We start from the raw sequence: 12,288 nt of genomic DNA, 5'->3' as shown, positions 1-12,288 counted from the left end.
AAGAATTCCTGTAGACCTGTGTGCCTTTGGATGTTACTGACTTGTACCATGTTGGTGGTATCCTGGAATTAGAAACAACATCATAGAAAGAATCCATGTTATTCTCATGTCACAAATGGCAACATTTAATTGATCTGAGGCAGCCATATTGCACTCTTCCCAAGTTTCTCTATCACTTCTGGTGTTGCACTTTCCTCTGGCATAATCCTTCAACCATCTCTTGTTTCATTTTTCCCTTTCATCGACCTGATTTTGCCCTAAGACTGTAAATTTGTTTAAAAAAACATCACTATATATTTCCTGGCCAATTAATTTTAAAGGGATTCTTTTTAAAAATTGATTTCAGCTCAAAAATCTTATCCATAAAACACTCAATTACTGCTAATTTATCAGTTTCCACAATTATTCGTCTTGGTCCTTATTTTTGTTACAGGGTCCACAGTATTGGCGTTTCACCAATGATGTCATGGACAAGGGATATCCTAAAGAAATTGCCAAAGGATTTGGTGGTCTGAAAGGTAAAATCGCAGCAGTTCTATCTGTGGCTGGATTCAAAAGAAGACCAGAGTCTGTTTATTTCTTCAAAGGAGGTACGGACCAATTCTGCATTTAAAAACAGAGATAAAAGGCTTCAAGGTGGTGTGGCTTGAAATCTTAGGGACCCATTTATACAGTTATATCTGTAGAAACCCCCTTATCCAGAATGCTCTAAATTACAGGAATTTCATCTCCCATTGACTCCATTTTAATCTAATAATTAAAAAAAATATTTCAATTTTCTCTGTAATAATAAAACAGTAGCTTATACTTGATCCCAACTAAAATATAATTAATCCTTATTGGAAGGAAAACCAGCCTATTGGGGTTTTTGTTAATATTTTTAGTTAATGATGTTTTTTGTAGACTTAAAGTATGTAAAGCCAAGTTATGGAAAGATCCATTATACAGAAAACCCCAGGTCCAGAGCAATTTGGATAACCAGTCCCATGTCTATACTACTATCAGTTGCTTAAGCCAATGTTGTGTTTCCCAAGAGATTGACCGACCTATTAGAAAACCAGGCTGCAATTCCTCGTTCCCAAACTACACACACTTCCAGGTTACTTATAGCGGTTTTCCAAGACAGCAGTTTGTGTTCTTTTGCGTTTGGACTTTGAAAGTTGAACGAATAATAACTTCCTTTGTCTAGAGAGAGATTCTACCATTTAACTACGGACAATATTATTGCAGGTGGAAAAGTTCAGAAATACACATTCCGGCAAGAGCAATCAAAGCGATGCACGAAAAAAAAGCAGCCTAATGTCCAATACCCAATCTACTCTCCCAATATTCAAACGGTGAAGTATCGATATCCACGAGATATATTGAAGCAGCAGAAAAATATACAGAGAACTATAATAACCATTAAGCAGGAGCCATTAGGTATGATTCTTTGCCATTACCAACATGACCAGGGTATTGCATTGTACAAGAACTAAAGGATAAAAAAAACTAGCGATAAGCAATATTTTCAACCATAGACTCGAAAGGGTGAAAAAAATGTCACCCAAACGTCAAGGCATGTGGCGAATATTCGTCGAACCAAAACTGATCAGTAACAAAGAATTAAGAGTAGAAATTATTAACATTATGTTTTGGGATTCTATACCAGTCCAAGGCCATCCCAGCCCTGTAGCAGTAAAGATCTGTGCCTCTCAATATGCTCCCTGAGCTTAGGTACTGATCCACAATATAATACAATGAAACCTCTGTTTTACATTCCCTCATTTTACATTGTCTTTTACGGTCCCACCTATACTGTATATTATGGAGAATAAATATATGGCACAAATCCTGTGGAACACATTGGGTATCCTGTCCCTTTAAATCACAACTGTCACCTACAATGAAGCCGACAATATTTTCAATGTGGAGTTCTTTTTATTTCCCCAGGAGTTCTTCACCAAGAAGTTTCAATTCGATCAACCTGGAGAGGGGTCCCTAACAACATTGTTTCTGCAATCTCTTTGCCAAGTTCCAAGAAGTCAGATGGGTTTGATTATTTTCTTTTTTCCAAAGGTAGGTCTTATTGTTAAGATGTAATGATATAGCTCAAAGTGTAATTCTTGCAATTAAAGGGAATTGGGGTGATGGTTGCTTAAAAGCAATCTGTAAACATTATGCAAGTAGCAGGAAAAAACAAAAAGAAATAAATCTTAAATTTAAGAATTCGAGGCTTCTGTATGGCTTGGCCTTCTCTAGTTCCGGCCCTTCTGAGCATTCACGGTTCAAGCCAGGTCCAAATCATCCAAAACTGCCAATTCCCGGTCAGTAAAACAGCTTAGGGGTCCCCCAGTGGGACAGTTTGGATAGGCAAAGCTATTAAAGGGGTGATTCACCTTCACGTTAGCACTTTGCATGTTACAGAACGGCTAATTTTAAGCAACTTTTCAACTGGCCTTCATTTTTTCTTGATTTGCCGTCTTCTGACTCTTTCCAGTGTTCAAATGGGCAAATTGTTACTTTTGATTATTCCTTTCTATTAAGGCCCTTTCCTATTCATATTCCAGTCTCTTATTCAAATCAATGCCTGGTTGGGTAATTTGGACCCTAGCAACCAGATCAATGAAATTGCAAACTGGAGAGCTGATGAATGAAAAGCTAGTAAAAAAAAAAAATTGTGTCAGAATATCACTCTACATGATACTAAAAGTTAATTGAATGACCAACAAGCAGGGTTTCAGTCTATGTCAACATATTATAGTATTATACTGGCATAATAAACTTGATCGTGTGCTTGACTTAGTCGGTATAAACATGTCAGAGCTAAGCACTTGACTAAATTTACACTCCTCAAGTGCCAAGCATGTCTTGGTATGAAGCGAGTATGTCAGTTATAGAGGGACAACACCTGACAAACTTACCTAAGGAAACATCTGTGAGTTCTCAGCAGTTTGCTTTAGGGAAGAGTTATGAGAAATGAAGTTATTGCTTGGAAAAACGAACCCTAAAGTGATAGACAAATTATTCTTCAAAATATTAATGCACATTAAGGGGGTGATTTACTTAACTCCAAATGCAAAAATCACCAAAAATTTGTTTATTTTTATTTTTTTTTAAAAATGACTTTTGAAAAATCACGAATTATTCAGAATTTATTAAACCCCCCAGGATGGAAAAGTCTGAATCTGAAAATCTGGCATCTCAGACCTTTCGAGGTTGCATATAAAAGTCAAAGGGAGAAGTCCCAATGATTTTTTTTTGATGTGCGCTGGGTTTCGTGCAATACCCCGCAAAACTCCTGAAAAAAATTTGAAATTCGTGAAAATCAGATGGAAAATTCCACAAAAATCTGATTTTTTTTTACCGCAAAGCAAATTTTTGGAAACATTTAATAAATACGCGTAAAAAAACCTGAGCGGAGTTTATAGCAGAAAATAATTTGGACTTTGATAAATAACCCAAGTTACCTATAGCTCATGCTGATCATTTTTCACGGATAGATCGGCTTTTGTAAGTAATTGTTACTTAAAGTTCCTAAACCTGACTGTGTTGCCAACCTGACTGTCACTTCTCAGCCTGTCAGTTAAGAGTTTCTAATGCTTAAGGGCTACTGAAGCTCAAATATGGCAGCCCCCTCATACAGGAACATGGGGGATCAGATGGGTAATGTAAAATCTGCAAATACTTTTATGGCAAAATTATAGATAGCATTCAAACACAATGTTATGATAGATGTAAAAAAGGTTTAATTTCTGGTGTCAGTGTCACTTCAAGACTCTGGAACTTTGGCCCATTTAGCAGTGAGGCTTCTATGCCTCGGTAGCAAATATTTTCAGAGATAAGTCCTTATTAAGTTAAAAAGCATAACTGCTTCTATATGTTTTTATTAAACTTCACCCTGTACTCAGTGGCAGTGATCTAGTTTACATCAGGAGTATCACGGTGGTCTCCTCCATCACAATGCACTGCATATTTTAATCTTTATTGCATCTTCTGACAAATTATTTCCCAACATACTGGAGTGTTATGTTTTGAGATGTTAAGGGAAATGTGTTTCTGGCTTCTCCACTCAATATTTCAATGGACTTGGTTTGGAATAACCCAGAGATATGTGTAATTTGCAGCGTGTCATTTATTCTGACGTGCCTTTTTTTATTCATTGCAGAAAAATATTACAACATAAACATAGCCAGTAAAGTTGCAGTGAAGCCGCCACCCAACTCTGAACAGAAAGTATCAAAGGACTGGTACAAGTGCAAAGAATGAGACCAAGAAAGAAACAAGAAAACGATTTAATAATAAAGAATTTTAATTTTCGCTCATAGAAAAAATGCTTAAACTTTACGATCATTCTAAAAACACAACAGAACAGCCTATTTATTCATAAATGCAGAAAACATGCGGCTCTCTTAAATGTTACTTCGGTTTATTCCGCCTCTTCCCCTAAAATCAGAGCCACCTGGGGGGAAACAAACAAACAAAAAACATTAATATTGCCTGGTATATCACAAGTCAACAACCTAAATAAAGAGCCATTGGGCCTGTACCAGCCCTATCAATACATTGATACAAGAACCCCCCTTTTGGACATAGTCTTAAAAAAAACTTTAAACCAATGACATGGGAGGGGGGGGTTTACATCTATTTACTTTAACTTTTGCATACAACATGTATGCAGGGATGTCAAAGAAAATAGCAGAATTGCATGATTGCCTATTTATGAAAATAATCAAAGCATCAGACTGATCTTGTGCTGCCTCCACCACCAATATTTTGTGAATAAATTCTTATTTCTTTAAACAAGCTTGTGTGCCTTATCAGTAATTTAATCTATATGTTAAACAGGAAACTAGCGGAATAATACAATTCTGCATAATAAGCTACAAAGGGTACTTGAATCTTGTAAGGCAGAGATGATCATCTCAACTGAAGATTTAGAAGGTTCCTTTTAAGACATTGTTCAGGGTAAAAATAAAAAAAACTGTTCTAATATAGTAAGCTAGGCAAAAATGTAATGTATAAAGGCTGGAGTGACTGGATGTGTAACATAATAGCCAGAACACTACTTCCTGCTTTGCAGCTCTCTTGGTTTTTACCGATTGGTTACCAGGCAGTAACCAATTAGTGATTTCAGGTGGGGTACAGGGGTCATAACTGTTGCTTTTGAATCTGAGCTGAATGCTGAAGATCAATTACAAACTCACTGAACAGATATGCCCCATGTGGCCCCCCTTCAGCAGCTGAATAACTCAGAGTTAGAGAGCTGAAAAGCAGGAAGTTGTGTTCTGTTATGTTACACGTCCAGTCACTCCAGCCTTTATACATTACATTTGTGTCTAACGATATTAGAACTATTTTTTTCTTTTGCACCCTATTTACCAAGTTTTTATTTTCACACTGAACTGTTCCTTTAAACTGAGGCCCAATGACAGTCACAAGTTGGCAAAGCTTGTGATTGGCTTGGGTGGCAATCAGTACATGAGCAGAAGGGCACTCATATTGCAGGAGTTTACAGAGCGGACAATCTTGGGGCACAGGTACTGCACCACCTGAGTATTCAGTATCAAGACTTGCAACCGCTAGCAACAAGGCGGCCACAAAAGGAGTCTTAAGGTTTTAATGAGTGCCCTTCATGTGAACAAGGGTAGTGGGTTGGGCAAGGATAGCATTTAATGCAGTATTTTCATTGGCTTTTATTTCCCTTTCATTCTACCTGGTTTGCAGGTACTGTGTGCTCAAAGGCGACAATGGCAGGTTACTTCGGAATCTCTAATAAACAAAACTTAGAGGCACATCAAGGGTCGAATTTCGAATTCATGCAATTTAAAAAAAAAAAAAATAACTCCTATACATTTTGATCAATCGAAATTTCGATTGGTCGATCTAAATTTCGATTGATCAAAATTTTCTCAGCTCGGACGAATGTAATCGACCTGAATACTCAAATCAAATTAGTTTTGAATTACATAAATGCGATTTGAATTTAAATTTCGATTGCAGTTTTTTTCTCCGAAGAAAAAAACCCGAATGTCGGGAAGGCTGCAAACATCACCAAATTGATCCCTGGACGTCTCCCATTGACTTATGCAGTAATTCCGTAGATTTTAGGTGGCAAATAGATGAATTTGAGTTATTAAAGGGCCAGAGTATGATTAAAAAAAAAAAGTGAAAATTCGAATTTTCACTTCGACCCTTAATAAATCTGCCCCTTAATGTAACAAATATAAACTAAATAAAAAGAGTAATGTGGTAGTGCTATTCCAAAGGATTAAAATTAATGTCCTGCTATATCTGAGGGATTTATTAAAGCAGGCTTTTTTGGCCTAGTGCTTTCTTGCAGTTATACAATACTAATACCAGGACATCTTAACTCAGCACAACAGTATAGAGGCCTTTAAGTAGGAACCAAGACTAAAGATGCACAGCACATTAAAAAAAAAAACCCAAAACACTCTTTTGCGGGCTGTAGCCTATTCACAAATTGACAACAAATAAGCCAAATCTTTTCTAAATAGTAGGTATGTCCTCAAAAATAAGGTAGCAGATGGGGTTTGACTGAACAATATACAAACCTCTTGATCTTTTAAAAGGACGGCCTCCGGGCTGTGGTTGAAGCCACACTCTTCGGGGCTTTGGTTTGCTGCTGCTTGTGTCTGTAAAGGTAATTATATAGTGTTATATAAAAATATGCAACATTTGATTAACGAAAAGGCAATTTATTTGCCATGCCTGATCATACAAGACTTTAACACTTTGTGTACTGTACTCGTGCCATTATTTACTGCCAATTAAGGAATGCGGTAACATTGCTGCCGTTATTGGGAAGTGGAAGTTTTTCTTTTAGAATATTTAGCCAGCAAGTACATTTTTAAAACTGGTGTATAGAGACGTCTCCTGTACCTCTTCAACTTGGAAACCATGAAATGTATTGCTCCAGTGACTATGGAAGTTTCAGTAGTTTTTTTTCATATAATGGTGGGGGGAAAAATATTATTATTAAATATACCAGCAATAGAACTTGAAGGTGGATCTTGACTTGTGGAAGGAAGATCTGCCTCAGAAGGCTGAACGGGTTCTTCCTGTTGAGTGTCCATCTCAAGAGTGGATTCTGCACCAATTCTGAAGAAATACAATACAGTTAACAGTCATATTAACAGGCTTCAGATGTATTCGACAAGCTGTTTTGACCCCAATAACTAATGATCTAGTTGCTGGGCACACAACAATAGAGGGATTTTTGTACTTACCGTTAAATCCTTTTCTCTTCGCCTACATTGGGGGACACAGGCACCATGGGGATAAAGATCCTGCAGCTGGAGAGCAGACACTAAACAGTTAAATGACTCCTCCTCCTGCTCTGGGCTTTATCCCCTGCCTACTTCCTGTTCTCCTCAGTTTTGACACCGAAGAAGGAAGGACAAGTATGTATAAGGAACCCTAATGAGAGGAGGAGTCTCACCCCAGAGTGCATAGTTGAACAACGGTAGTGAACAGGTACGTGTTACATAGCATAGAATAGAATCATATAACCAGGGAGGGAAGGCCTGTGTCCCCCAATGTAGGCGAAGAGAAAAGGATTTAACGGTAAGTACAAAAATCCCTCTTTCTCTTGCCTAGATTGGGGGACACAGGCACCATGGGGACGTCCCAAAGCTACCCATGAGGGTGGGACATCTACCTTATTTGTATTCAGAAAACCACATCCTGACACACTTTTCTCCCAAAACTAGCCTCGGCTGAGGGCTGTGTGAGAATTCTGTCACCTTTGAAGGTATAGTCTTTCCTGACGCTTGATGAAGTACTGACTTCACGTGTGGCATGAGCCGAACTCGAAACGGTGCTGTCTTACCTGTAATCGCATAGGCTGGAAAATCTAATCCATTTGGCATTTACCAACATGGAGACCCTCAGGCCCCTCTTGTGGCCATTAGGGAGAAGAAGAGAGCTCATCAAAAGTTGTGCTTCTCACTGGAGTAATCCAGTGTGTAGACTACATCCAGATTGTTCAGTTCTTTCTCTTAAAAGGTCTTGGATTCCGAAGAGATGGAGGGAACCAAAAGATACTGATTCAATGGAATTGGAAGCCAGCTTGGAAGAATTTCCTGAATGGTCGCAGTACCACGTTATCAGCATGAAGATGATGTGTTGGCTGGTCTTGGGTTTCAGACAGATGGAAGGAACCAAAAAATACTGATTCAATGGAATCTGAAGCCAGTTTGGAAGAGCTTCCTGATTGGTCGCCAGTACCGCAATATCAGCATGAAGATGATGTGTTGGCCTTGGAAGACGAGCCATCAGTTCCGAAACCCTTCTGAAGGAGGAAAACCCGCCAGATGGACCCTTTTTCTGTCAAGATCACCAAGGGATGGAATCTAGGGGGTCAAGGGGTCCTCTAGGAGCTATTACAGGACTAGTTAAGGTCCCCTTGGCTGTTTGTATGGCAGAGCCAGTCGTATGGCACCCTGTAGAGGTCCTGATGTTTGAAGGATGGCTATCTGATACAAAAATGTAGAGTTCCCTGTCAATGTGTACACGCCAGTGATAACGATTTTCGTCTCTGGTGGTAAATCCCTGCTGATATCAGCTTTTGAGCTCTTGGCGTAGCTGGCATGATAGACTGGGGACCACCTGAGGTAGTCAGGATAAGGGCTTCATGGGCCACGTTGTTAAGCCAACCGAGGTGAATTTTGGGTGGATGATTGGACCTTGAACGACTCGAACTGGAAGTGGAAGGTGCGTCAGCCAACAGGCTGAGCTCTGTGAACCATGCCCTTTGTGGCAAAAATTGTGCCCCCCAGACGGTGTTAGTCTGTTCCTTCATCCATTTGAAGACTCTTGGAAGCTGGATGAGCAGGGAAAACACGTGGGTAAGTTTGTATGGCCAAGGAGCTATGAGAGTGTCCACTGCAAGAGGATCCCTGACTTGTGCAATATGCTGGGTAGATACCTGGTCACCATTAGAACCACTTAGGGTATTACCCATTGTTCTACAATCGTGCGACCACTGTATGGAGGCTCCCCTCGCAGCGATCCATATCTCATTGCTGAGGAAGTTCACTATCCTGATGTTCCCTCTGGGATGTATACTGTGGGGCTGGTGGGTATGGTCCTCTCAGCCCACTCCAAGATTTACATATGCAACCGCCAGCACAATCTCAAATTGCATCCTAGCAGGTTGACCTTTTAGGAGGTCCGTCCAGTGCTTTATTAAGAGGAAGAAGGAGCTGAGTTTCAAGATAATGATCTGAAGAGACTGTTCTGTCCTGTTCCATTAACCCTGTACTGTGTTGGAGCCAAATGGCGTCTCCCTCACTGTGGATACTTGCATCTATGGCCGTGACCACCCACTGTTGAACTGGGAAGGCCTTCCCAGAGAGCCATCTCTGAGGCTGAATCCACTGCAGTAGAGATGCCCCGAGTTGGACAGGGATTGGCATGTTCTATCCAGGTCATGAGGGTTCTGTCTCTTGAATGGACCATAAACTGCTGAAGAGGTCTTGTGTGCAGTTGCACCTATGAAAACTGTGGCAACGATGAGACCATTGTTCCCATGGTGCCCATTGTAGCACGCAGGGGGACTGGGCACCCCCTTCTTGAGTGTGGCACCCCCTTCTTGAGTGTGGGGATAAGACTATGGAGAGTCGATACCTTGGTCTATGAATGGGAGGTCCCCCACTGAGCAGTCCGTGATTAGACATAGGTATTCCGTTTTGTGAGTTGGGGGAGGGCAGGTTACTGGTATTGATTATTCAGCTCCTCAGGGTCTGCAGTACCATGGACTGTTGAATTGAGGTGAGATCCGAAGTGCCTGGACTTCTTCTAGATCTTCTTCTGATCTGTATGTTGTGTAACCGTCGGTCTGACATTCCATGGCCATGACTGGTAGGTTTACCAAGCAGAGTCTGTGTTACTTTGGCTTTGACAACCCCGCGGTCTTGACTTGGTGATACGCTAAGCGCAGAGGACAGTCTGAAGGGGAGTGCCATGAACTGCCATGCTTCACTGCAATGCAGAAGGGTAGAAAACACCTGTGGTTGTGGATTGGAATATGGAGGCTGGCACCTCTGCTGTCAACTATCTCCAAGATAAAACCCCCCCCTCTAGGGACTGAATTGATTTGAAGTGGCACTTGTGGGCATCCTTAGGTCCAGCACTGGGCAATAGGAACCGTCCCTTCTGGGGCAATGAAGAGACTGGAGTAAGTCAGTATACCCTCTTGGAAACGGGGAACCTTAAGCAGAGCAGACAAGAGCTGCTCTGGAACTGAGTTTCTAGCAGAGGTGGGAAATGAACCCACAACCTTTTGGACCAGGTTATCGACAGAGCCGTGTGCTCTTGAAGGTTTAATTTATACTAGATATTCCTGAGGTATGGGTTGAAGGACCCAGGGGTTCTGAATAGTATGTTTTCAGTCCTCCCAAGTGCTTTAGTCAGCCTCCTAAGGAATGACCTCAGAGGCGAGTACACCTTCAGCGGTGTAGTTATTTGTCCTGGACAAGTCTAGTAGTGTTCTTGGTCGAAGACCAGGAAGAACTCTGTGAGAAGGAGTATTAGGGTCCAACTGCCGGCTGTGGGTTTACCATCTGTGCTCAAGAGCCATGACTTTGGCGAGAAGGACGAAAAAGGTTGTCTACGTGGAAGCGATGGGTACAGAGGTTTGATTTGGTAGAAGAGTGCTTTTGCAACCCATCACTTAAGCGCTAGTCTGGTCTAACTTTGCTCAGAAGTGGTTTTCCTGGGAAGGCGCAGACTGACCCAGAATCCTAGAAGTTAGTTGACCAGGTCTTAACCATGTAACAACTGAGTGCCAGAAGCGTCAGCACAATAATTTTAGCGGTGTCTAGGGCGGTGTCACGATATATCTATATATGTGACCACATCGGCCCTTTGAGAGACGTTGGTTGGTGGTGAAACATCTGACCCAGTAAGTTTGGCATCTAGCTCCAACCATACAGGTGTAATGAAGATGGCTGTAACTGGGTCAGTGAATATAGCCTTGCAGAAGCCCTTTAATTATCAAGGGAATTTCAGAAGGCAGACGCATTAGCCACCAGGATGGTGGTGTTCGGGAAAATGTAATTCCAGGGGGGTCCACCTTATGGAAGACTTCACAATTGCGTGTCATCCTTGCGCAGAGGCCATGCCATTTATCTCTGCATTATTCCAATCTTTGTATACGTGCTGCCGAAGCGAGCATTGCTGGAGGGGCAGACCAAGGTCTATACAGTCTCTGAAAGCTGGACCCTATGGTCTGTGTCGTCCATTGAGATTTGGCAATTTTTGCCAACTGGTCCTAGGCTGGAAAACCTAAGAGGATTTCCTTTGGAATTTGAATTGTCAACCATGTGAAGCGGTTGATTGCCATGAACCGCAGTGGATGGGTTGTCCTGAATGCTAAGGACTAATGCTTCGACTGCCCGTATGGGTCCATCGACCTCCCTTTAGGGTAGGGAGTGTCTGGATCAGAGTCCTCCCTTGATAAGTCGCCCTTCTCTCCCTTAATATTCTTCCATGCTGTCCATGGAATCTGGAGAGGAGTGGGAATGGTGTTTTGACCATAGGGGAGGATCACCTTGGGAAGTAGATAGATATTCCACGACTCTATCCATAATCTCCGGTAACCATGCCAAACTCTGTAGTAGGAGAGATAAGGCGTGTACCATTCGGAGTCCGAGCTCAATTGTTTTGCCGTAGCTGATACAGAGCTGGACAGTAGAGCCATAGCCGAAGGGCTGCTCGCAGGGGAAGGGTGGGCCTCAACAGGGTCAGTGGAAGTATTTGGAAACCAGAGTTGCCATAAGACAGGCAAAATAGGACAATAATGTGCAGATCAAGATAATAGTGATCAGCATAATTATTTATTTAATCTTTTTTTTTTTTTTTTTTATTTGCTTTAGTATCTCCATGATTCACCGTAACAGGGTGATGTTCCACTGTACCTGCCCTAATCTTGGAATCCCCTCTCCAGAAGGGAGGGAATACTGACTAGTGTTAGGCAGGAATGGTTTGCTATGGAAGGGAAGAATTTTAGTATCCACCTAATATGCCTAGACAAGGTCAGAAGAGGCATACAGGTCTTAGGATGTACACTTTATTCCGTGAAAAAAGGGACAGGGGAGGAAGATGGCACCGGATAGAGAAGCGGTTGTAAGAATGGCCAGCTACAACCTCATCGATCCAAGATGGCGGCCACGAAATCCCGCGTGATCCAAGATGGCGGCCGCGAAGTGCAGCGTGATCCAAGATGGCGGCCGCGAAATCTCGCGGGATCCAAGATGGCGGCCGCGAAATCCCGCGGGATCCAAG

At 41.6% G+C, this 12,288-nt stretch overlaps 2 protein-coding genes and 1 non-coding gene across 4 annotated transcripts in view; 1 reads left to right on the top strand and 2 right to left on the bottom strand.

Annotated features, from left to right (window-relative positions):
• prg4.S (proteoglycan 4 S homeolog) overlaps positions 1–4,785 on the top strand; it is a 47,959-nt gene extending 43,174 nt beyond the window's left edge. Inside the window, exons 22-25 of the mRNA XM_041591502.1 lie at positions 434–590; positions 1,231–1,422; positions 1,933–2,058; positions 4,148–4,785. Coding sequence (XP_041447436.1) covers positions 434–590; positions 1,231–1,422; positions 1,933–2,058; positions 4,148–4,248 — 576 coding nt within the window. The 3' untranslated portion in view covers positions 4,249–4,785. The remainder of the gene's footprint in view (positions 1–433; positions 591–1,230; positions 1,423–1,932; positions 2,059–4,147) is intronic.
• Positions 4,274–12,288, bottom strand: part of tpr.S (translocated promoter region, nuclear basket protein S homeolog) — a 103,215-nt gene continuing 95,200 nt past the window's right edge. For both annotated transcript variants that reach the window (XM_018261191.2, XM_018261192.2), the window contains exons 49-51: positions 6,989–7,101; positions 6,555–6,635; positions 4,274–4,441 (exon numbers count right to left, since the gene is read on the bottom strand). In XM_018261191.2, the coding sequence (XP_018116680.1) occupies positions 4,392–4,441; positions 6,555–6,635; positions 6,989–7,101 (244 nt within the window). In that variant the 3' untranslated portion in view covers positions 4,274–4,391. The remainder of the gene's footprint in view (positions 4,442–6,554; positions 6,636–6,988; positions 7,102–12,288) is intronic.
• LOC121393481 lies at positions 11,075–11,179 on the bottom strand. Its single transcript, XR_005961094.1, has one exon. It is a non-coding gene; the product is annotated as a U6 spliceosomal RNA (small nuclear RNA).

This window comes from Xenopus laevis, chromosome 4S, assembly GCF_017654675.1.
Source record: "Xenopus laevis strain J_2021 chromosome 4S, Xenopus_laevis_v10.1, whole genome shotgun sequence".
Classification (NCBI taxonomy): domain Eukaryota; kingdom Metazoa; phylum Chordata; class Amphibia; order Anura; family Pipidae; genus Xenopus; species Xenopus laevis.
Note: the sequence above shows the minus strand (reverse complement) of the source record. Positions and strands in the feature narration are given on the sequence as shown.